The sequence below is a fragment of the Macaca fascicularis genome, chromosome 5, assembly GCF_037993035.2.
Source record: "Macaca fascicularis isolate 582-1 chromosome 5, T2T-MFA8v1.1".
Classification (NCBI taxonomy): domain Eukaryota; kingdom Metazoa; phylum Chordata; class Mammalia; order Primates; family Cercopithecidae; genus Macaca; species Macaca fascicularis.
Window position 1 is genome coordinate 166,811,845 of NC_088379.1, and position 27,490 is coordinate 166,839,334.

The 27,490-nt window shown below is 33.1% G+C and overlaps 1 protein-coding gene across 6 annotated transcripts in view; it reads right to left on the reverse strand.

Moving 5' to 3' along the window:
* FSTL5 (follistatin like 5) overlaps positions 1-27,490 on the reverse strand; it is an 812,423-nt gene that overhangs the window by 534,042 nt on the left and 250,891 nt on the right. For all 6 annotated transcript variants that reach the window (XM_005556204.4, XM_005556203.4, XM_005556206.4 and 3 more), the window contains exon 4: positions 12,326-12,574. In XM_005556204.4, coding sequence (XP_005556261.3) covers positions 12,326-12,574 — 249 coding nt within the window. The remainder of the gene's footprint in view (positions 1-12,325; positions 12,575-27,490) is intronic.

The following is a 27,490-nucleotide window of genomic DNA, read 5'->3' on the forward strand; positions in this document are numbered from 1 at the left end:
TCTTTTTGACAAGCATGTAGCATTTTGAGCATTTATAAAATAATCAATTTATAAAATTAAGATATAATATTATTTCTTTCAATTAATTCAATGTTCATCTATGTTTCTCAATTTTTAAAATAGCACTTTCTTTTATTTTAGGAAAAAATTTATTAAAAATATAAAGTAAATGCCAATGACCCTGCAAATATCACATTGACTAAGTCAATCTGTATTCCATGACTACAAGCCTGATGGATTAAAACATACACAAAATTAAAATATGCGTAACTTAGAAAAATTAAGTTGAAAATGTTTTAGCTGCCCAAAACTTTATACACTTTGTTTATCTCAAAGCAGTTTCATTTGCCAAAGTTTAACCACAGAACAATGGCTAGTCTCAATAATGTTTACTTATAGCTTGCCTACTGAATTAGTGATAAAGTGATATAGTATTAGATATGTTTCAAGGTAACTGTTCATCCATACCATGTTTTGAAGAGTTGTCAATCTCCTTTTTTGTCGTAAATAAACAAAGTTTGTGTAATTTGTCCTATGCCTACTTTAGTGACTGCTCATTGACCGGAAATGGAAAACACATTGAAATTCAACAGTATGTCTATATGCTTTCCAAATACCCAGGAAAGGTGTGTCCTGGTTTACCAGCCTAAGTAGAATCCATTACTAATGGTTTAACTAAGAGGTGCAGATGTAAATTGAATGCCAGCATTAAGAAGTTATCTCAAAAATATGTCATAAAATTTCCAGGATGTAGAGTTGGCTGGGGAGTTCATTTTGGTCCATACACAAGCTGAGGCTGAAGATCTCCATCAGGAGCTCTCTGGATCCTAGACTCTCTACAATAAAGCAGACATAACAAAATAATACTGCCCCTATGAGAGATGAAAAATAGGGCTTTCGATCCTTTCTTTAATTCGATTTTCTTCCTAGAAAAATAAAACTCCTGGTTAAAACGAATTCTTCAATTACTCAGTGCATTAATCTAAGCAGCTAACTCTATTTGGAGACAAGACCACCACCATGAAAGTCCATTGTGACTTTAACTTTGTGAACAGCAATATCATACTCCCTCAGCACTGCTAGAATTCCTACACTACACCAGCAGTCTTTTCTTCTTCTCTGTTATCTCGTATTTTTTTCTCTCCTAAAATTTCCCAAACCTTCTCTGTTACTTGCAACTGATGCTTCATTTCTTATTTCTTTGAGAAAAATATAAGCAATCTGATGAGAATAACATATATTTATACCATGAAATATACTCAGCTACCTGCATCCAATCTTGTTTTTCCTTTTTTTTTTCTGTTTAATGAAGGAATAAGCCATGCTCTCATCGAAAGCTAAATCTGCCACTTGTGTATTGGGTCTCATCCTCTCTACCACATCCAGAGGCTCTACTCCTGCAATTGCCCTGTTCCTCTTGCTGGATAAGTTTTCCTTCTATGTTTGCTTATTCCCATCCACCTCTCCCTCCTGACAATTACACACATATATTGAATACTGAACACTGAACATTGAATATATGTGTGTAGTTATCAGGAGGAAGAGGTGGATGGGAATAATTTTTTCAGAATAAAAATTTTCTAATGATCTTGGTCTCTCATTTCCTCAGCTCTTATTTTCTGTTTTACCAAAAGTTAACCGTGGCCTTAAAGTTTCCAAATCAATGCTCATTTCTCAAATCTTCATCATACTTGATTTCAGCAGCAATTAATTCAGCCCAATCTTCCATTCTCCTTACAACTTTTTTTCCTTGCCTTGGTTCTTCTTCTGCAACACTGGTGGCTATGCATCTGTCTCCTGTGCTTGCTTCTGCTTTTCTTCATGACCTCTGAAGATTGAAGTGCACCAGAGTTCCATCCTCAACTCTTCATTCTTCTCAATCTGCACTATTTCTTTACTTTATCCTAACTATACAGTCCCTTGGCATTTTCCCTTTATTGTCATACTTACAGCTCCTAAATATATGCCTTCCTGATCCAAACTGTATTGATTTCTACACAAATATCCAACTGCACAAATGACACTTTCTTTTGCTTGTCTAAAAGACTAATCTGAAATCACCATATACCTGCATATATTCTCTCCCTGCATACATTAACAAGGAGATTCCAGTGTTTTGCATTTCAGTAAATAGCTCCCCAATCTTCTGTTTGCTTAGCTAGTTTCTTTAATTACCATGAACTCCATACTCAATCTGTGGCAAATTAGGTCAGATAGTCTGAAAACATTTTATCAGTGGCACTTCCGTCATCTTAAATGAAATTGTCATCATCTCTATATCTCTTTTGGACAATCACAAAAAGGCCCAAATCGACCTTCCCTCTTCCAGCTTGCTTCTTCATACTAATGAATTCTAATACAATCTAAACATAGAAATAATTTATGTCCAGCTTTGGCAAATTTTTTCCACTTAACCGGACTACAAGGAAAACACTTTATTTATTTTTTCTATAAATCTGCCACAATTCTTAATGTATGATTCTGAACTCAAATATAAATTATGAATTGACTGCCACATTTTGATGTTTTTCCTGATCTGTCACTTGATAGCAACCAAGTTGTTATCCTCATCCTTTAAACATTACTTACAGATGTATTTCCACACTTTTGCCTGTGAACTTCAAATCACAGTAATTGGAAAAGAAGCTTTGGAAATAAGTATCAGCTGTTTGAATCAACCATGATATCACTTTGTATATTACATCTCTATATAAAATTATTATGGATTTTTGAAAGTCATTATTAATTTATGTTAGAAATAAGCAAAGTGAAAATTTCCATTCAGTATCTCCACCCTTAACACAAAGTTTTATGCTAGAACTATCTGTTAATAGTCTTTTCTCTATAAATTGTTCTCTACGTGTATAATTGTGAGGAGATTTGGAGCCAAACATCTTATTCAGGGTACATATTCAAATTATAACTTAATTATGGTTCAATATTGTTTCTACATATTGAAGACTTTATTTCATCTCGGACTGGAGAGTACATCTACTCAAGAACTTTGGCAATCATTTGTGTGCTCTTTAGCTATGGTGATGAGCAAAAAGCATTGAAAAAATGTGATTACAATGCATGTTCAGGGGGGCTTTTGGAGAGATATTGTACTAACTACTAGAAATTCACATACTGACTAAAGGCACTTAAAGAAACAAGTTCTTAAAGTGATTGTCACGTAAAGAAAGAAAGACATGACATGTGAAGCTTCTGCTGGAACACATAGCAGTCAATATATGAATGCTTTATCGCAACCAGAGGGCCGATAAATAATTTCTAGCTAGATGATGTGATGTCTTAAACTAAAACAGTTAGCATATTACTGCATTAAATTAAATTTTTAAAAAATTGATTTGAAGACGGTTTTTTAAACTTTGCTTAACCTGTATGAAAAGAGCAATATTGTTAATTATTAATGCATTTTTCATCATTCTGGAAAGTCCAGAATTTCCTTTATTTAATATAATTCCATCCAAACACTTTTTTCACATAACTATCTGGGTGATAAGATACAAAGCTTTTCACTTTTCTCATTTGGTTTTAAAATTTTTATCAATAAGTTTTCCTATGCTCTCTGAAATATCTGTGGGTGCTCTTCAGAAAGAATTTCAGAAGTGAAATATAAATCAGACTAATAGAGAACACTTTTCAACTGTATTTTCTAGAACATTTTATCCTCAATTACATATTCTGAATGTAATCAATGAAAAGTTTTTTTATCACTGTGTTTTTGCACAGAAATATAGAAGAAAAATCAATTATATTGAAAAAAATTGTAAAAGGCATTCTTTGCTTTTCAATATTTTATAAGTTACAGAAATATTGCATTCAGCATTTGACAAGAGGATACTGAGAAAATGAATATGATAAGTGAAATGTCTATGGGAGGTGATATGGTTTGATTGTGTCCCCATCCAAATCTCAACTTGAATTGTATCTCCCAGAATTCCCACATGTTGTTGGAGGGACCCAGAGGAAAGTAATTGAATCATGGGGGCCAGTCTTTCCTGTGCTATTCTCATGATAGTGAATAAGTCTCACAAGATCTGACGGGTTTATTAGGGGGTTGTGCTTTTGCTTCTTCCTCATTTTTCTCTTGCCACCATCATGTAAGAAGTGCCTTTTACCTCCTGCCATGATTCTGAGGCCTCCCATCCATGTGGAACTGTTAAGTCCAATTAACCTCTTTTTCTTCCCAGTCTCAGGTATGTCTTCATCAACAGTGTGAAAATGAGCTAATATGGTAAATTGGTACCAGTAGAGTAGTGCATGGCTGAAAAGCTACCTGAAAATGTGGAAATGACTTTGAAACTGGGTAACAGGCAGAGGTTGGAACAGTTTGGAGGGTTAAGAAGAAGACAGGAAAATGTGGGAAAGTTTGGAACCTCCTAAAGACTTCTGAATGGCTTTGACAAAAATGCTGATAATGATATGAACAATAAGATCCAGACTGAGGTGGTCTCAGATGGAGATGAGAAAATTCTTGGTAGTTGGAGCAAAGGTGACTCTTTTTATGTTTTAGCAAAGAGACTGGTGGCACTATGCCCCTGCCCCAGAGATTTGCAGAACTCTGAACTTGAAAGAGATGATTTAGGGTATCTGGTGGAAAAAATTTCTAAGCAGAAAAGCATTCAAGAGCTGACTTAGGTGCCATTAAAAGCATTCCATTTTAAAAGGGAAACAGAGCATAAAAGTTCAGAAAATTTTCAGCCTGACAATGCAGTAGAAAAGTAAAATGCATTTTTTAGGAGAAATTCAAGCCAGCTACAGAAATTAGCATAAGTAGCAAGCAGCCTAATGTTAAACTCCAAGACCACGGGGAAAATGTCTCCGGGCCATGTCAGAGACCTTCATGGCAGCCCCTTCCATCACAGGCCTGTAGGCCCAGGAAGAAAAAGTGGTTTGGTGGGCTGGGTCCAGGGTCACTGTGTTATGTGCAGCCTACGGACATGGTGCCCTGTGTCCCAGTCACTCCAGCCATGGCTGAAAGGGGCCAAGATACAGCTTGGACTGTGACTTCAGAGGGTAGAAGCCCCAAGCCTTGGCAGCTTGCATGTGGTATTGAGCCTGTGTGTGCACAGAAGTCAAGAATTGAGGTTTGGGAACCTCCATCTAGATTTCAGAAGATGTATGGAAACGCCTGGATGCCCAAGCAAAAGTTTGCTGCGGGGGCGGAGCCCTCATGAAGAACTTCTGCTAGTGCAGTGTGGAAGAAAATTGTGGGGTCAAAGCCCCGACATAGAGTCCCTACTGAAGCACCACCTAGTGGAGCTGTGAGAAGAGGGCCACTGTCTTCCAGACCCTCGGATGGTAGATCCACTGACAGCTTGCACTGTGCACCTGGAATAGCCACAGATACCCAATGCCAGCCATGAAAGCAGCCAGGAGGGAGTCTGTACCTTGTAAAACCACAGTGGCAGAGCTACCCAAGACCATGGGAACCTGCCTGGATGTGAGACCTGGAGTCAAAGGAGATCATTTTGGATATTTAAAATTTGTCTGCCCTGCTGGATTTTGGACTTGCTAGGGCCCTGTAACGCCTTGGTTTTGGCCAATTTCTCCCACTTGGAATGGCTGTATTTACCCCAATACCTGTACCCCCATTGTATCTAGGAAGGAACTAGCTTGCATTTGATTTCACAGGCTCATAGGTGGAAGGAATTTGCCTTGTTTCAGATGAGACTTTGGACTGTGGACTTTTGGGTTAATGCTGAAATTAGTTAAAACTTCGGGAGACTGTTGGGACAGCATGGTTCATTTTGAAATGTGAGAACATGAGATTTGGAGGGACCAAGGGTGGAATGATATGGTTTAGCTGTGTCCCCACCCAAATCACAACTTGAATTGTATCTCCCAGAATTCCATGTAAAATTCCATTCTACTTTGTGCTATGAGAGAGACAAAGTAGAAGAAAAACTATTTGAACTGACGAAATATTCTTGATTTTTTCTGTCACTTTTGACTATTGTGCCCATGACTAGTAGTGGAATATCCATACTTCCATAAAAAAACACAAAATAAAATAGTAAGCTCAAACACATATTTCACATCTTGAAACTAAGAAAAAAGAAACAGCATGAAAATGTATAAAAACAAGATAAGACTATCTAAGTATTTGAATGTTAAAGTTAATTCTTATATATACGTTACAGGGGAAAATTTGACAGAAATTAAATGCAGTAACAAACCCACTGCATAATCACTAAAATTATTTTAGGGGGGAAATGTAGTGGGGTGGTAAAATAATATTAAGTTATAGATCTGATAGATATTCTATTTGTCATAAAAGATAAACAAAATTAACCTGCAATAAATCATCAGTAAGAAAGATGACAAGGAGTTAAACTTTTACAAATGTCACTCAATAACAAATAGATTTCCAAACTCACTGTAGTTATTTTTTCTTTAAATATAATTATCTAAAATCAGAAAATTGACCACCACCAATTAGCCTATTATAATCTTGTAAACTCATTTCTATGTTAATTTGACCAGATATAAGACTATAACCCAATATAAACTCAAAAGAAAATATGTATGACTTCACAAACTCAAGTCTGAAAATTTATTATAATCAAATGTGTCATTTACTAAAGTTCTAGTCTTAAACCCAATAATAATTTCTTATTATGTTCCTCTGTTGGTCACTAACTACGTTAAATGCATGATTTAATCTTCACCAATACCATAGATGGCAGGTTGCTTCTAAATGATGTCAAGTTAAAAAAGAAAAAAAAAAAGATATATATAGAGATACATCTCTATATATCTCACATGTAGACACATAGACAATTTCTATGTGGGAGAATTTTCAAACCAAGGCAAGAATAAAAACACCAGGACAATTTGCATCAAAAAAAAAAAAAGAAATCACTATTAAAAGTAAAATGTATTAAGAAACATAGGCAAGTGAGATATTACAATATTGTAGCCTTAGGCAGACATATTTGGAACAAACATGCACTAAATGGGAAGCCTCCGCCCTTGGTTCCTGTCCCAGTTCAGGTTAACTTACTGTGAGAATGTTGACAGGCCATTTTTAAAACTGTAAGTTTGTTGCCTTCACTATAGTATATTGGCTTGTTAAAAATGATTAATTAATAATTTAACATTTATGAAAGTGTTTTGAGATAAATAATACTCAATTTGTTATTATTATCTCTACTCCTGCTGGCATTCTTTGTATCTCTTCCCCTCATAATCCCCCTCACCTTTCCCTACCTGTCTCTCTTCTTTTCTTTTTCATTTGTCCATTTGTCTCCCTTTCTCCTACCTTCCCACTCTCTGGTAACATTTGTTGAATAGTCCTAATGTCTAATATCCCGAAATCCCAAAATGATTGATGAGTCTGCCTAAGTATTAATCACCTCTTTTAGATTATTTTATTATACATATATATATAAAACATTTATCATATATCTACTATGTATTTATAAATGGCAGGTAAACATATCAAATATGTAAGGTTTCACACCACCGAATTAAAAAAGGTTAACATAGATGTGCCAAACATAAAGGATTAATAAAATTGGTTTTGATGTTGTGGATACTAAGTGAATTCAGAGGAACTGGAAACACTGTGTGCCAGTATTCTGGCCTCAAAAAAGTTTACCTACATTTCTTATTGTCCAAATCATGTATTTCATCATCAACCTGCGGTTTCAGTTGGCTAATACTGACTAAAAAAACAGAACAAACAAACAAAAATCTGGATATCATTTTTCAGTGTATATAGATTTATTCAGGCTGCTATTTTTGTTTAAACGGTATAAAAGGCTGTGTTAACATAAAACAGAAGCTTTACAAAGGTGCCCTTACTTAAAAAAAAAAAACAAAAAAAACGTGGATTAGCACATGACATTTACTAATATATTTTAAAATATATCTGGCAGCCAGTTTGTTAGCCTAAAATCTACAAATTCCTTCTTTAAAAAAAAAAGAAAGAAGAAAATAAAAAATCAGGTAAAATAACTAATGTAAATATGTAATACAAAAGTCTGTTCAGATTATGTCTCAAAAATGGAAACAATGTCAGATCTCATGCTAATCGTGCACAGATAGCTGTGACAACCATATTTCTCAAGTTGTTATTGTTTGCGATGCACATTTAAGTGCACAGAACATTTGCCTTTATGGCAGTTTTATTCTCAGCACAGTAAATAGCAGAAGGGTTTCTGTTCAATTGAGTCTCATAAAAGGTTTAAATCCCTGTTCATTTTGGCATAGGTTATATCTTGAGTTTCTTACTCCAGTTTACATCTATACTCTCAGTAGTATAGATGTTTTGTATGAGGGAATGACCAGATGCCAGGGTGAGAGGAAATTGTGCTTGCTTTAAGGGATGTTGTGAATTGCTGCAGTTAGAAAGCCCTTTGTGAGGGAAATGACTTTAAGGCAGAACTGTCTCATCACAAAAATGAACAGCTAGGCATTTTATAAAAATACAATGTTTTATGTTACGTTGAGCATCATCACAAAGTATCTGATGCCAATAAACAAATACTACAATATTCTATATCCGATTATAGCCAGCTATTTCATGATCAAATAAATGTGAATAGGAATAAATTAGAAAAATATTATATTCATAGGTATATTGTTTATTTTATCTATAGTTCTACAAATCACAAATCACTAAAAAGTTCTTGGTAAATTTACATGTATATTTAAAAGTCAATAGTGATAAAAAATGTTGAGATTACCACAGAGTCATTTCAATATGTAACTCAAGTAATAGAAAGCTGATATACAGGTATAGGTATACATAAAAATACTTTATATAGAAATGTAGATTTTTAACACAGATTTTAACTTTAAAACGATGCATCAATACACCCCATTCTACAAATATGAATTATTTTAATAATTTTTTTTTTCTTGAGACAGAGTCTTGCTCTGCCACCCAGGCTGAAGTGCAGTGGCATGATCTCCGCTCACTGCAACTGCAACCTCCACCTCCCAGGTTCAACCAGTTCTCTGCCTCAGCCTCCCAAATAGCTGGGATTACAGGCGCCTGCCACCACACCCAGCAAATTTTTTTGTATTTTTTTAGTAGGCACAGGGTTTCACCAAGTTGGTCAAGCTGGTCTTGAACTCCTGACCTCGTGATCCACCCACCTCAACCTCCCAAAGTCCTGGGATTTCAGGTGTGAGCCACTGCGCCCGGCCTTAATAAGTTTAAACATAAATGCCAAATATAAATCTGATATAAACAAACAGGACTTACCTTAAAGTGCAAATCAGTAAGGAATAATGCAAATCTTGCTTTCTTTAAAAACTTTTACGTATCTTCCAATATTTTTCCAGGAATTTTTAATTAAAATTTTCTTCATGAGATGCATTTGTCAGAAATAATACAGACATATCCCATGTATCTTTACCCAGCTTCTCTTAAAGGTAATATTTTGTATGATTAGAGTACAATATCCTAACCAGGATATTGACTTTACCACTATCCCTAGGTCTTACTAAGACTTCCTGTTTTATTTCCACCATTTGCATATATATTTAATTCTACTTAATTTTACCACATATGTAGGTCTCTGTATTCATCAAGATAGTCAAGAAGATACAGAAGAGTAAAGATCTGCTACTAATTTTTTAAATGAATTTTAAAGTACCAAAAATCTTTTACAGCAGGGGGTTAGCAAACTTTTTCTGAAAAGATCCACATAAGAAGACATTTGGCATTTAAAGGTCGTAAGATCTCTATTGCAACTACTCAACTCTCCTTTCCCAATGGGTGTAGCTGTATTTCAATAAAATTTTACAGAAAAATACAGATTGTGAACTGGATTTGGCCAACAGTTTTTTAACATTCTAAGGTTTTCACAATCACTTTTTAAAAATCTAAAAGTAGCAAATATATTTTCTGTTTTTTTTAATTTACCTTTTCATTTTTTTCTTTAAAAAATATCTAAATGAATATACAGTTTTGCAGTTCTTTAAGCTAATATTTTGATTTGCTTCTCCCACTAGGCCACTATAGCAAGCAATATAACTTGCTGAAACTCCACAAAAAATATAATTCACAATTATAAGATTAATTTTAGCTATCAAATTAATATCAGGCCTCAGCTTTACAGAATCTTCTTTTACAATCAAAACTTGGCCCAATGCACACTAATAAGACAGGCAATTTATTGTTTTGGTTGATATTATTTACTTCCTTCTGATGAAATAAAGTCATTTTATGAGTTAGTTGTATATTAGGCAAAACACCAAGTTAAGTACCTAAGTGAAAAAAAGATCCATAATTTCTGAGACCTGGAAAATATGCTAACCCTTGGTAAATTACCCAGACAGTAGAAATGAAATTTTAATACTACACATGATGAGAAAGTATTTTTAAGTAACAATAGATCTAATAAATATGTTTAGTATAAGACTGAAGTTCTTCAAACCATTATTTTATATGTTTACTTTATAATAAAATCAATCTATTGTTCACCTATCTTATCCTGACATTGAATGGTATTATGCCTAAGCATACAGCTACAAAACAGAACATTAAATACACCAAACTATTTTTCCCACATGATATTTATATATGTTTATTTACTTGTTTTTTTGAGACAGAGTCTCTCTCTGTTGCCTAGGCTGAAGTGCAGTGGCACAATCTCAGCTCGCTGCAAACTCCGCCTCCTGGGTTCAAGAGATTCTCCTACCTCAGCCTCCAGAGTAGCTGGGATTACAGGCACCCACCATCATGTCCAGCTAATTTTTGTATTTTTGTAGAGATGGGGTTTCATCATATTGGCCAGGCTCGTTATGAACTCCTGACCTCAGGTGATCTGCCCACCTCGGCCTCCGAAAGTGCTGGGATTACAGGCGTGAGCCACTGTGCTGACCCCCACATGATATTTAATATTATGTATTTCCATATGGATGTCAGGTGAACAAATCTTCAATTAGAGAATATGATGCTAAGTTAAAATATTTGAATAGTTACATATTATATATTATGTACATAATTTCATAGTGTCAGGTATCAGTGCAATAGTATAATTTCCACTGTACCATCTTGTGTCAAAATGACAGAAAAAAAATTCTCTAATATTTTACAAACATTAAGTATTTGTAAAATAGATTTCATAGAAAAGGGAATTGAACTAAACTTGAAATCGAAGTATCTGTTATTGTTTTGATAAAAGAAGGGAATTTACTGTCATAAAATTCTCTGCACATGTATATAAGAGGCACACAGTACACTATGGTAAGTAAATTATCCTGGTTTTACTTCAAATGTGTTAAAGGATTTCTAGCAGCAACAATAACAGAGCATTGCATCTTGCATCATCTGAAAAGCTCTACATGTCATTTTTAAATCACGTCGGAAATAATATTGTGTTAGAGTAAGTTTGAAAAAGGATAATTTTTAATTATTCAATTTACCTTAAAAGGTGGATGAGTGGAGTATAATAAAAATATTTTTCAGCCATACATTTAAGCTAGGAATAAAAATATTAAATAGGTTTTTAAGTATAAATACATTTCAGAAATATTCTGAAAAACTGAGACTTGGCACTGACCAAAGATTAGAAATCAGATTAGTTATTGATGGAAGTTCTACACATTTAACTCTAGAATTTCAGACTGAGTCATGACTATAAATGAGAAAATATTTCCAACAGCATGAACAGGAAAACAACAAATAAATGTATAAAAATTGAATGATGTTAGAACTGTTCAATGATTTATTTATATGGCATGTAAAAATAATGAATTACAAATTCAGTACTTTTCTATAAATGAATGATTTTCAAATGCAGGAAAGTGAATACCAGTACTTTAAAATTTTTAAACCATGGTTATCTCTGATTCACTAATGAGATTTAGCATGAGTTCTTCTAGTTATTTCAGTGGGCATCTACTGGTTCCATATAATTTGAATTACGTAGTGCAAACTGAAACCATCATTTTTAATCAGGAAGGAATGAAATGTTATCACAGCATGGCTTGGCACTCACTAGTCCCTCAATTCCACTCCAAGTGCTTTTTACTGGTTGAATTTGGCCTGTAGACTGAATTGGCCACCCTGTGTCCCTAAGATAATTCATGATTGGGAAGCCATATGGTGCAATGCTGAAATCTATATTAAATTTTGAGTCATATTTTGGCCAGCTTTATTCTTATAACTGAATATCAGAACTGTTTCCATGTAAATTTCCACACACTGCTACTTAGTGGAGTACTTAGGCTATTTTGTTTTTCTTTTCCTTTTTAGACCCTTGCTGATATACAATTGCTAGCGTTTAATCTTAAAGGCACTAGTTGAGAAAGAAAAGAAATAGAGTGGGGTGACACTTAAAGTTCACCCTGCATTTACCTTTAAAGAAGCAGTCTTCATTGTGAACAATGGTAATCTTTTCTTTTTTCAGGCAAGCAGCTCTGTGCACTTCACAGTGGTTTTCATAGAATTCTCCATCAGATCCACACACAGGTTTGTAGTGCCGTTTGCAAAGGTCCATGCAGGCACATTCTGCTTGCCCGGTCTCTCTGCCGATAACACAGTGTCTTCCCAAACCACAGTACTTATTTTCACAAGATCCAAAAGGGCCATCCTGAATCATAAATCCTGAAGAATTAAAAAAAAAATTGAAAAACTTTTGGTTCATTTGTCCAAATAATATATGCATTTCAGAGTCTCAAATGGAAAACAAGTGTTCTAAGAAAAGCATAGTATCATGTATTCAGGGCTCAATTTTCAGTGGTGGAGATGCTTACATAAATAACTGCACACGAACTTTCTCAAAATGCTTTCAGCATTCTTCCCTTCTTCCTCTCCTCTCCTTGAGCTCTCTTCTCCCTCCCCAGAGGAGTGTAGTACTTAGTGACAAGGTCTGTAAAGCTAAACTGCCTGACACCAAATCCTGGCTTGACCATTTACTAGCTTTATGTTTTGGATAAATTCCTTCCTTGTGCCAAGTTGTCCCATCTGTAATATGGGAATAATAGTATGGACCATCTCTAGAGTTGTTCAAACTATTACACGTAATAATCCATAGAAAGCACATCCTTGGCACATGATAGATGTTTAATAAATGTTAGCTTTTACAGTAACAGAATTGTAGATAGGAGAAAGTAAATGTATATATACAAGGCAGAAAATGTAACGAGACAGGAGTGGAAAATAACTGTCTCTTGAAAACTGTTTGATATAATTATCCTTTCTTGTTTTGCCCTTTGCCACCTGACAATCACTGATGCATATCATGATTAAATCAACAAATCATGAAGAATTATATTTTCTTGTTACTTATATAGTCTAATAAACCCAATTTGCATCAGAAACGTTTAAGTGAATCCAGCAGTCTTGTACTAAGGCTGAAATTAGCAACTTCAATTCCTTATGCTTCTCTAGGCAGATTTAGCTTTGAGAATTTTAGAAAATGGAAAATGGCAGTAAATTGAATATACATATGCACATACATACACATAGATATGTATACACATATGTATACACATATACATGTATATATATATTTAGCATCAATGACACTTATGTATTGCAAAAAAGAAAGTAAATATTTGAAAGGTTACAAGCATTACTTATAGTAATTTTTTGAGTATTTAGTATATATTAATATTTTCAGCTGTTTGTTTAAGCCGTCGCTACATAACAACATCATAATAATTAAGAACATGGATTCTGATCCAGAGTTTAAATTCCTAGTTGCAAGCTTTAGGGCCCCAGGTGGCTACTTAACACATCTATAACTCAGATATAACTCAGGTTCCTCATTTGTAAAATAGGGATAACAATACTGTATCCCCATAGTTTTGTCAAGATTAGAGGGTTGCAGTTGGCACATATAAAACTCCTTGTAAGTGTTACTTATTATTATTATCAGCTCTTCAAAAATTGGTTTTGATAAGAACATAAATATGTGAATGGAAATGTATTTAATCAATTTAGTTCTTTTTTAAAGGAAGCTCATACATTAATTTTATTTTCATATTTATGCATGAATTTTCTAATGGAATTTAAATCAGCAAAATTAAAATTACACAAAAAGATCAACACTACCAATGGCATATTTTTTAAAAAACTAATTTAGATTTTCTGATAGCAGTGAAAATTAGAACAAATCTACTTGTAAAAAATTTCAAACTATTTCACTCTTTGATAAAATACTATAATTATTGATGAAGCATTCCATGAAATTTAAAACAAATAGATGGAAAAATAATTTATTGAAAAGATATTTCCGATGTATCTCCAATGTTATTTTAAATGTTGATAACTCACTGAAATATTTTAATACCTGGGTGATGAAATAATCTGTATAATAAATTCTCATGACTCCCGTTTGCTTATGTAACAAACCTGTACATGTACCCCTGAAATTAAAATTTAAAAAATTTGTACAAAAATCAATTTTGGAAAATTTATGTAATGCAGTAGTTCTTGAATTCTGGCATGCTTACAATCACCCAGAGAAGTTATTAATATACAAATTATTTTCTCCACCTCACCCCAGAATTTCTGATTCAGTAGATCTCGAGTCTAGTCCAAGATTTATATTTCTAACAAGTTCCCAGGTGATGATGATATTGCTGCTTCCAGGACCAAACTTTAGTGCACTGACTTACTGAAATCCTAACTCATAATTAAAATACATAACACTAAGGGAAAGACTAGGTGAATAATTTTAAAATGCTCTTAAGTGGAAAAAGATGAGAAGCTAATGCTATAATCAAAACCTTATAAAATAATGCAATTATTTGGAAGATACTAGGAAAAGAAATTTAAAAATGAACATAGTTGATTAGCAAGGTTGACATGGTATTGGGCAAGTTTTGCTATTTTTACTTGATTGCTTTTTAATGTTCGATATGCTAAATTAAATAAGCAGGAGTCCATTAGCTTGAAGCTGTCTCTGTATTTTGAGTTCCTAAGTAAGAAACTGTACCCTAACTTATCAGTATGTAAACAAGCCAAAACTAATTTTAGGAATATATTTTTGTAACAAACAACCAGGTTTCAGCCAATCACAGGAAGCCAATTTATCAGATCAGTTCCAAAAAAGGCAAATGCTTCATCCAACCATGGCCAAATAACATAGATGCCTGGTGGTAGCCAAGCAGGTCCTTCATTTACTTTGGTTCTGTGTTTGACCTATAATAGCTCACCGCTAGGTGGAGCTTTCTGAATCTCTTCTGGTCCTGAGTGCTGCCAGATTGCTGAATTGTTCTTTGTGCAAACAAACTCCGTTAAATTTAATTTATCTGAACTTTCAAAAAAAATTAATGTGCTAAAAGAAAGTCCAAAATTACATCAATTATTACTATAAAATAAAGTAGAATACTTTAATGTAAAGTATAAAAATACTGATTTTGAAATAGAAAAATATTTCCCCGTCCTTATGCCAGTATTGAATTAAGCAAATTGTTGATTTAATGTTTATAGAGTCTAAATGGGGCTGCCATTATAATAGAGAAATTTGATTCACATACTTATATTTGTATAATTTTATGTCTTTTTTTTACTGTCAAACAATGAGTTAAGATTTTTCAAGAGTGTGTTTTGTTTATTTTAGAATTGAAGAATGAGCTAATGTTTTAAAAGTCTGATCATTTTACTTTTTAGTCACAAATTGAGGTAGCTTTCTGAATCAGTGTAATTTCCCAATTTTAGAGGAATGCTCCACTATAACATGTCATATCTACCATACATATGTTGGTCACAATATTTCTCTTAAATCCTTTCTCTTAAAGCGTGTACTCTAGTTCAGAGATTTGAATTAGGATATTTTCCATTTTGTAGAAGTTAATGAACTATTTTACACTAGCTAGAAGCTGTGTGTTGCATGCAACTGCTACAATTAAAGGAAATTTAATTAATTCATATGCAATCCAAAGAAAGCTCATATTATGTAAATGAATAGCTAGAACATACCCTTTCTGACAGTAATTATCCATGACTAATGCCGAACTTAAGTTTCAGCTGAGATTAAATCAATTTAATCTGATCAACGTGTCAAAGATTTCTTCTAAGTACATTCAGTCAGATAACACACTAAATGAATTTTAATCAAGAACTTATATCCTGGTACCTTATAGCTTGATAAAATAGCATTTGTTCCCCAAAAGGATTATATATTCAACAAGTTCATATTTTATAAGTATTATTCCTTCAGAGCATTACAAAACTTCCACAAATTTAAAGAGAGATAAAATATTAAAAGATTAAACATATCAAGCAACAGCAAAATAATTCCCTATTATTCTAAGATGGCATTATCAGATTCTCAATAATGAATATAATTATCTTAAAATATATATTTATATTCTTGTCTATATGTATATCTAATATATCAGCTGATATGTATAGAGTGGATCTAAATTGAAATAAACTTTAATTTTAATAAAATACAATTATTTTTATGAGCAAGGTGGTATGTTGGTTGGTATAGGATACATAAAAAGAACAATCATTGACATTTGACTCTTCAAGTGGCTTACAAAGAGCATAGGACAGGACTTGAACATGCTTAAGTAGAGAGGCTAAGATATAGGGGGACATTTAAGGGCACAAAGGAGATTGAGATAATGTGAGACCTCACAAACAATGTACCATGTAATACAAACAATTGAAGTTTTGTTTAAAGAATGAGTTAAGAGTCCAATGGCTGATAAGAGGATATACAGGGCATGGAATAGAGACAGATGCAGGATTTAAAACAATAATAAAAGAGGGAGGAAAGAACCAGATTTTGAAGTTAGCTGTCTTTAAGTACTATTGTGGAATATTGATATATTGTTGTTTTTAAAGCATCAAGTTATTTGAGGTGCTCATTAGCTCATAAAATGTTTTATGTTAAAGTACAAAATGTAAGTATTATGTTCACAATTATTTGTTAAAAAGAATAACAGATTTTGGTCATAGAACAGAATTTGAGTCTTTGCTTTTCCATTACACTCTGGTGTGACCTCAGCCAGGCTTCAATCCCTTTGGGCCTTCTGTTCTAGTAGTAAAATAAGAGGTAACCGGCACTTTATCTTTGGATTTGCTCTCATCCAAAAAATCCTTTAATTTAATAATGCTCAGCAAAATGCAGTTCTAATGAAAGCTACTGTATGGTGAGTATATTTAGTAAGTTTTCTCTATAATGTCTAGTATTTATAGTTCACCTGCCTTGAACAATCATATACTTCTCTAATTTAAATCATATTTACATACTCTAGAAATAGCCTCAGCTATGCAAAATACAGGAGAATTTTGACTTTGATTTTCTAAATTACTCTTCTAAGACTTTGATTTGCTTTTTGTTTCATGCTAATATGGTGCAAAAGTAATTGTGGTTTTTGCCATTACTTCCAATGGGTTTTTACAATTTGGGTTTAAAAATCAGAATCCTCTATTTGTATTTTGACTACAAGTATAATTTTTAGGCAAGTTAGTTAAAAATCTCTGAACTTCAGTTTTCCCATTTAACTAGAACATAGTAGGAACTCAGTAACTATTACTTCCATGAATATGTAAAATGAAGATAGTAATAATTATCGTAGTAATAATATCATGTGGTTGTTAAGAATATTAAATTGAATGATGCACTGAAAATTCCTGGTATAGAATATCTGCTTAATGAATGTATTTATTACTGTTATTAAGAATTATCATTTATTACAGTTTTGGTACATAGAACATATTGACTTAGAATCACTGAATTAAATAAATGACTGCCTCTACAGCTCTTGTTATTATTATAGGCATTGGAAATGCATTTAGGGGAGTGTTACAGCATGTGTGTTCCCAAAATATACTCTAAAAATTTTCATGGACATTCACTGTATAAGAATTTCTTTCAGCTGCAAAAAGAAAAAAAGAAAGAAGGAAAAATTCAAAATTACATTATACAATTAAATATTTTGATTTAGAATTAACTATAATATTTTGGTGATGTTTTGCTACCCACAAATGGAAAAATTGTGAAACTCTCTATTACATAAAAAATAACAATTTCCTGTTGCACACTGTAAATTCTAACAAAAATGCATTCAAACCTCACAAACTTTATGGCAAGGGGCAGTTCAAGTAAATACGGGAATGCCCACAGAAGATTGAGCACAGTATGATCTTTTCATGACCTGTAATAATTGGGATGTGTGTTTCCTGCTGCTGTTTTGCAAAGTCGGTCAAAAAAGGCTGCCTGACTGAAAGTTTGCCCAGTGTGCTACTCTTGAACGACAATCCTTTTGAACAGTCACATAATCTGTAGTTCAGTGAGTTTGAACCCTTCTTTTCTACCTTATTTTTGACAATCCATTGCTTCTGCAAGCTTCTTCATGTAATTCTGCAACAGATGAAGGTGTGTTTTTTTTTTGTTTGTTTGTTTTTGTTTTTTTAAGAAGAGGCCAGTATGAAAATAATAAGTAGAAAAAAGCCAGAGATCCAGGTAATTTGCATCCATTCAAGTTATAATTTCTTTTCATGTTAATGAATGTTTGCTAGGGGATATAATTTTTGATGTGTCATTTCAAGAAGTTAAGTGATTTGAGATCAGTACCTAATATGGAAACAGTTATTTCTTATTTGATGTTCTCAACTGAAATGTGATAATTCTGAAAGCAGAACAGAGTGTGATACAATCTTAACACTCTTTCCAACCTCAACGTGTAACCTTGATAACAAATTCCACAACAGTTTTTCTAATTATTAATTGTTTCCTTTCTAAGTTCTATCTGAAGTGGTGATTTCTCTAATTATCTTAATATCTCCATCCCATTGAAAAATTAGTCATACTTATCATTATACACTTTAGCTCAAAGTACTTATTTAGATGATAAGTTGGTTAGAAGCCAAAGAAATTTCACTGTTTCCCTTAGAACTATAACATTATAAATAGATTGGTAGATATAGAGACAGAAAGACACATAGACCATATGTGAATTTATGATATTTAAGGTCTTCTTTTAGATAACTAAGATTTGTGAATATTAGAAACAAAATATTTGTTCTAAAATGTTTTAATTCAGTAAATTATTTGAGTGACATTCAGAAAAAAGTAAATTGTTTTGCTCAATAGTTAGCTGCCACTCTCCTCTATAAACCATGTTGATCTAGATAATAAATAAGAAAATAAACCAATTAACATAAATAAAAATAGCATTTTATTTTATATAAATCTATGCAATGAGAGAAAAGGCATATGCTAAATCATCTGAGAGACTTAAAATATTTCAGGCTTTGGAATAAACCCAACACTTAAAAAACATCTTATTTCTTATTAAAATTTAAAATAGTAGGTAGATATTCTCAAATAAGAAAGGCATTTTATGCAATGATTTAAAAATATTAAACAGCATTTTAAAAATGTTTAAGTGAAGGTCAAGCATTGTAATAGATGCATAGATTTGTCCAGCCAAATTTCAGACTATAATGTTTATTGTTAGAGTCAGTACAGCAATATGGTTAATATATTTTTTAATGAAGATACAGTAATTTCTGTTATAATTATAAAAATAAATGGCTGCTAGAAAAGGAATATTATATTTTTAAGTTTTAACTTTAAAATCAACTCTAGTAAATTCTCTTTTTACAATATATTTTTTCCTTTATTAGAGTAAAATTGAAACCAAATAGTTTATTAAATTAAAAAGTAAATATTAGTCATTAAAACTATGATTTTCATAAAGAATTAGATTTTCCAAATAAATTAAGTATCAAAATGCAAACATGCATTTAATTTTAGAAGAAATGTATTTTTTCTTTATGATAAAGTGTAATACAATGATATTTACTTTTTTAAATTAAGAGACTTTTTTAGAGCAATATAATGTTCACAGCCAAACTGAATGGAAAGATCACATTGTTATTATTGTACAAGAATACTGAGTCTACTGGTCAAGAATTTCCTCCACTTCTCACAATGCTGCTTACAAAAACTGTCTTTATTTATAACCACTCTTAACTCCTTTCCTTTTATGCAAAACTGCCCTCTTTGGCTCTTCTGTTTCCAACGCATACTATATTGCTCCATAAATTGATTTCTTAGAGCTGTTCTTGTTTGACTCACACTATTTTCACCTAGACCAAGGTAGTAGCTTCCTGACTCTTGTTTTTTCTTTTCTATCCTCCACAAACTCCTTAAAACTATTAAAGACCATCTTCTACTGTCCCAATGACACATCCTAAACATACTGTCCAAGGCTGCCTATTATTATCTTCTCCCTAATTCTCTAACATCTTCTAAAAATCATAATCAGAATCACTCCCCTTTGGTAGCATTAGATCAACCTGCTCATATATTCATACCTTTGCTGAAAATATCCTTTTACTCATCTATTGTCCACATCCCTAATTTCAGAGAGATCCCATATATTCCCTTCCCACATAAACACACAACCTCCCCCATCATTAACACTCTGAATTAGTGTGGTACATCGTTAATATGCACGAATCAATTTTTCCAGATTATGAGCTCTAGTCAATCCCTCCGTTACCCTGAACCCTCAGCAATCGCTGATATATTTAATGACTCTATAATAGTTTTGCCTTTTCTAAAATATCATAAAGTTGGAATTATATAATATGTAGGCTTTTATCATGGACTTATTTCATTTAATGATATACATTTAAAATCCCTCCATGTCTATGTCTGGCTTCATAGCTCATTTCTCTTAACTGCTGGAAAATATCCCATTGTATGGATTAACATGGTTTATTTATCCATTCACCTACTGAAGGGCATCTTAGTTGCTTCTTAGATTGGCATTGTAAATAAAGTGAGTTGCTATAAATATTTATGTACAGGTTTTTGTGTAAGACATAGAGTTTCTGTTCATTTAGGTAAATACCAAAATGTACTATTGTTACTACATTTTGGTGGCAAGGTCATATTTAGTTTTATAAGAAACTGCCAAACTGTCTTCCAAAGTGACTGTTCTATTTTGCATTCCCACCAGCAATGAATGAGAGTTTTTCATTGCTCTATATCCTCATCAGTAGTTAGTGTCTGCAATGTTTTGGATTTTTACCATTCAATTAGGTAGTTGTGGTATCTTGAAGTTTTAATTTGCAATTCCATAATCATAAGATTGATTGAGCATATTTTCATATGTTTGTTTACCATTTGCAAATCATCTTCACTGAGGTGTTGCTTTTAGTATTTACCCATTTTTATTGTGAAGGTTTAAGAATTTGTATGTTTTATGTACTAGTCTGTTATCAGATGTGTCTTTGCAAATATTTTCTCCCAATCTGTAGTATATCTTCTCAATCTCATGACAGTGATTTTTGCAGAGAAATTTTTAATTATAATTAAGCCCAACTCATCAATTTTTCCTTTCACTTATTGTCCTTTGTTATTGTAACTACAATGTCTTCACCAAACTCAGCCTCCTAGATGTCCTCCAAATAGATCATCTAGGAGTTTTATAGTTTTGCATATTGCATTTAAACTTGTGATTCAAGCTGAATATTTTTCTTTGAATTATGAAGGTCTGTGACTAGATTTGTCTTCTTTCCTTTCTCTCTTTCCCTTTCTTCTCCTTTCTTTCATTTCCCTTCCCTTTCCTCTTCCTTTTCCCCTTCCCCTTCCCCTTCCCCTTCCCCTTCCCTTCCCTTTTTTTAGTATGGATATCCAGTGCTTCAGCACCATTTGTTGACAAGAATATCCTCTCTTCATTTAATTAGCTTTGCTTTTTTTGTCAGAGATCAGTAAACTCTAATGGTGTGGGTCTGTATCTGGGCTCTGTACTCTGTTCCATCACTCTTTCTTTGTCTTTCCAGCACCATACTGTCTTGACTACTGCAGCTTTAAAGTACATATTGAAGTCAAATAGCTCAATATGCCTGACTGTCTTCTTCTTCAATATTCTATCAGATCGTCTAAATCTTTTGCTTTGCCATATAAACTTTAGAATCAGTTTGTCCATATCCAAAAAGTAAGCTGGGATTTTCAATTGAGTAATATTTATTTTTATGAATTTTTTTGTAGAATGTACATAACTGGAAGTGACCTTAAATGTTGCCAGTGAACTTAATTACTGAAACAATGCACTCAATCACAATCTTAAATACCACTCTAGCAGATGTAGGTAGGCATGTATGCGTGTGTGTGTGTGTGTGTGTGTGTGTGTGTGTACATAGTTCAAACTTGAAAATTATAGCTAAGAAAAAAAATCTAGTGCAAAAGCCCAATACATAAAATAATCCAAAGTATCACCATTCTGATTAAAGCAGGGGTGAGAGTGAGTACCAGATATGGCTTCCCTTAGTCTCTCTGACATCCAGTAAGGAAAAAGTAAAAAATCCAGGATTTCTACAGAGTGCTGGACTAAATTATGTCTCATTTTTCCCTCAAATTTATAATTTTTGATGTGTGACTGTTTATTTTTACTCCACTTTTTCTTCATACCTAATGCATTAGAAACAATGTCAGATTTTTTTAAGAGCCATATTTATAATAGTTGCCTTAACATCAGTTTTTGGGAAAGATCCTTTAAATTCCTGAGTTTTTCTGGCCCTGAGCCATAATCAGTGATGTAGTGATTAGTGTGTAACAAAAGGCACTGTTTGTAGCAGTCTCTGGTTTCTGTGTTGTAAAATACTCCCACTGTGTCTGATTTGAAGCTACAAACAAGACCTCACATCTGAATTTAAGAAGAGATGTGGGCAGCCAGCTCTCATAAACCAGTATAAGCCAGCTCCAGCAAAGCTAAATTCTTAGTTTTGGCATAAATCTAAACAGAATCAATGTTTAACAATTTTTTCTTCCCAAAACCCCTCTATGGTTGAGAGTACTGACTAGTTCATTAATTTCTTCAACAAACTTTTGCATAGGAAATAAAAGAGAACCTTGTTTTCTAAGAATCAACTTATTACCATATATGAAGCACGAGTCTTCCATGAGAAAGTTTAAAAATATCATATCAGTTATTTTTAAAACTTTTTTTTCTCTTTTGAGGATTTATACCAATATTAATAGCATTTTCTAAATAGCAAAGCATAAGAAGTAAATACAGTGTCTTCAGGTTCAGAACACAGGATTCACCACTGATACAATTCTGGTTGCTAGTCACATGATCACTCAAGTTCCTTGGGTAGTTAAAAAAAATTAAGATGCAAAGCACTCTGTCTATGCTCTTAAACTCATTTACTTCAACTCCCTGCCTCTCTGCTCCAACAGATGTGTTTTAAATCTATTTCATAACTAATTTCTCCAAAAACTTTGTTTATCCCTTGAATTATTTCATTTCCCCTTGCTTGGGTGTTTGGAAAAACTGCATGCTTTTTCAGATTTCCAAGTGCTTGTACTCCTTTCCTGGAGCAAAAGACACAGAATCAATCTGCTGTGTGAATTAGACACAGGCAAAGGGGGAAATAATATAATACTACCTCAAAAGTATTAACACTACTATTATAAAAGAAGAGAACTTAACTCTGTCTAGTAGGGGTCCCAGAAAGCATTCTAAAGAAGAGAAGTCTGGCACTACATAGAAATTAGGGATGTGGACAATAGATGAGTAAAAGGATATTTTCAGCAAAGGTATGAATATATGAGCAGGTTGATCTAATGCTACCAAAGGGGAGTGATTCTGATTATGATTTTTAGAAGATGTTAGAGAATTAGGGAGAAGATAATAATAGGCAGCCTTGGACAGTATGTTTAGGATGTGTCATTGGGACAGTAGAAGCTGGTCTTTAATAGTTTTAAGGAGTTTGTGGAGGATAGAAAAGAAAAAACAAGAGTCAGGAAGCTACTACTTTGGTCTAGGTGAAAATAGTGTGAGTCAAACAAGAACAGCTCTAAGAAATCAATTTATGGAGCAATATAGTATGCGTTGGAAACAGAAGAGCCAAAGAGGGCAGTTTTGCATAAAAGGAAAGGAGTTAAGAGTGGTTATAAATAAAGACAGTTTTTGTAAGCAGCATTGTGAGAAGTGGAGGAAATTCTTGACCAGTAGACTCAATATTCTTGTACAATAATAACAATGTGATAATATTATTGCTTAATGAGCATTTTATGTGGGTCTACATGTATTATTTAATTTAATAGCATACCAATATGAAAATCTTATTTTCACATTTTCAAATGAATAAACTGGTGGTCAGAAATTTTAGGTTTTTGGACTGCAAAGAAAGTGGGTGCCAGATTTGAGTCTTAAAGTCAGATAGGTCTGACTGATTAAACGTGCATGTTTTCAGTCTTCATGTTGTATGCTTTCTTTGCAGTAGGTGGTAAGTTTCTCTCTCCCGTGGAAGACAAGTCATTTGTTAAGAGCAACAACATTCTAAAATAGTCGTTTTTAGTACAAAGAAGATAAATAACGGGCTATGGACTAATATGTCATACTCCCAATGGTATAGTCCAAATATCTTCAATTGCCAAGTTACAATGTTATTTTTCAGCAAAACTCAATCATTTCAAGTATGATGGTAGAGAAGTAAGGTTATGGAACTATTTAGAGTAATGGTTCTAATTGTCAGGTGTAGTGGAAGCATTTGAATAAAAAGCAGAAGCAACTAAGAAAAAATGTATTGCAGACGGGGTACAAATAAAGGGTTCAAGTTGGGTAAAAAATGCATAGTTTTTTCAAATTCTTGCATGTCAATTTGCTTTGGTATTTTAATGTCACTTGCAGTAAAAGAATTAAGTCCAACATATTCTTTTCAACTGAAGCAATAATCTGTTGTGACGGTTCTCTAATATATAAAAATAAGAAATTCTTCTTTCCACCCATAACAAGAGACTATTTTTAAATCTAAAATTGCCAAGATCTTTAGTCTTTTGTTAGATATTGTTTATCATCTTTGTATTCATGAGCTTTGATACTTATCTGCCTTCCTCATATGTCTAAAAATTAAGCTCCACATTGCATATATATAAGTTAATGGTCTTAAGACAAATTGTCCTAATAATAATAATGGCTATCCTATAAGAATGTGTGTATATAAATATACACACACGTATGTAAATGTATGTATGTTTGTATTTTAAAATCCCATGTAGCCCATAGACCACTGTGATTTTTCCATCTTTGTGTCTTATTGATTTATTTATATCCTATAGCTCTGTAACTTTTGTTTTTGAACTGTACCACTTGGCTTATTATTTCATACTTTACTGATGAGCCAATATGATTTTTCAAGTTGTTCCATATTTATGTCTTTTGCATATTTGAAATCTTCACTCATTCATAAAATAAAATTAATATCTTTAAACTCATTGCTTATCCAAAGTAAAAGTTTCCCAGTTATTTTTAAATATTATTTTATTAATGTTATTGGTTAGCTGAAATTCCTAGGCTTCTAAATATTTGAATGTTCTTCCCATCACTAGCTTTTGGTCACATTCAAGCTATTGATAAATTCTCTACAAGTTATAAAATAAAACAAAGCTAAACAATACAATGCATCAATAAATTATCTTCTCATAAACATTTTAGTTTGCATATGATAATCTTCTCTACACTTGCTTTTATATCCTGTGTAAATTGCTTAGATAATAACATTGCTATTTTACTGTCCATTTTACGTTGTTGGACGACACGCATGGGGGGTTAGGTGTATATTTAGAGGAGAGCATGACACGGTCTGGCACCTCACTCTCCCTACCCTGCCAATGTATTGGACATTGCTGGTCTTTGCAGGTTTTCTCTGATTATGCCTTTCAGATAGCACAGCCATAGGATCCCACTGGATTGCTATTTCATGGTGTGTCAACCTTGGTGACTGTCCTTGTTTCTTTCCTCTGCCCACCTTCTCCTTTCTGGCTCATGTTAAGGTTGTGTTGTAAAAGTCTCTACAGAAAAATAATCACCTAAGCACTGAAAAGGATACTAAGATGCGTGTCATGTGCTTAGGCCCTGAAGAGTCTCATATTTTAGTAATGATATGAGATGGTTAAAACCTAAATATTTCATAAGTTAAAAAAGTTGTCACATGAGAGATACAGAATTACATAAATTTTTGTAGGAGAAAAACATCTATTTTGAGAGAAAAAAAATAAAGCTTCCTAATAGAACTCAGATTTGATAATAGATTTTTTTAATGATTAGGATTTTGAAGGTGGAAATTGGTTAGAAAAGAAGAGCACAGAAATACAGAAAACCAATCATCTTTGTCCCCTAACCCTCAACTCTTCTATCATTTTTATATTGCCCTTACAAGCGGTTTCAGAGTGATAATTCTCTAAATCGATAAGCCAATCTGTACAGTTGTCCCAATAAAGGAAACCTAGCAAAACTTACTGTGTCTCTTTTTAGTTGATTTTTAAATTATTATTTACCATATGTTTGCTTACATTGAAAACAGCACTGAAATCACCTTTTCTATGCAGTTGGCTCTTTAAGCAGTAGTACTAAAGTAGGGAGAGTAAGAAAACATATCTCCCAAACAAGTCTCTCTTCTAATACTAATAACGACCATTTTTCTATACTGACCTAAGCATTTTACCTCATTTCATCTTTGTAACAATCTTAAATGCTATTTGTTTCTTGTTTTGCAAATAAAGAAAAAACCAGCTCCAAATAGTTACTTATCATGTCCTAGCTTAAGCATAGTAAGTGATGGAGCCAGGCTTCAAACTTATGCTTCCTTGAACTATTAACCATTACATTATTCTGCCTGTGCTTTCTCCCTATCAATGTTTATAGTTCCTGAAAACAATATAGAAGGTATTTATTACAGACAATTGAAATGTAAAACTTCAGCACAGTAGAAAATCAGGGGATCATAGTTTGACATCGCTGTATATAAAATTACAGGTGAAGACATGAGTGAATGTGACAGAAGAAAAGAAAGTATTTATAGAAAGAAGGTTGGGAAGTATAGCAACTGGACTTTCAAATAGTTTATCAAGAGAAATTAGACTGCCCTCAGTCACGAAATAACTCATATGTAACTTTTTAAAAACCTCATATGATCAGTAGTGGTTAGGACCATTGGATCTGACCTTCTATTGCCTGAGTTTGAAACCTGGTTCCATCAGTAACTAGCTGTGTAATCTTAGAATTTTGTAGGGGTATTTTTTCTTTCTTTCTTTCTTTTTTGCTTTAGTTTTCTCATCTGTAAAATGGAGATATTAATAGAACTGATTTCACAGATATAAATCAATGTATGCAAATCCCTTAAAATAGTGTCTGCCAGACATGATGACTGCTATGTTAGACATTATGACAGACTATAAAATAGTGTCTGTCAGCACCTTAATGTCTGCTATTATTAACAGGCCAAGGTAGAAGTATCACCTGAAGTCAAGCATTTGAGACCAGCCTGGCCAACATGGTGAAACCCTGTCTCTACTAAAAATAAAAAAATTAGCTGGGCCTGGCTCATACATGTAATCCCAGCTACTCAAAAGGCTGAGGCATGAGAATCACTTGAATCCGGGAGGCAGGGATTGCAATGAGTTGAGATCAACTGTTTTAGCCAATACAGAGCTTCCTTCAATGGAATAGAGATTAGTTTGTTAATAGTTGTGAATTTAGGGAATTGAAGGAATTAAGAAAGCAATGAAAGTTATTTTGCATATATCTACACATA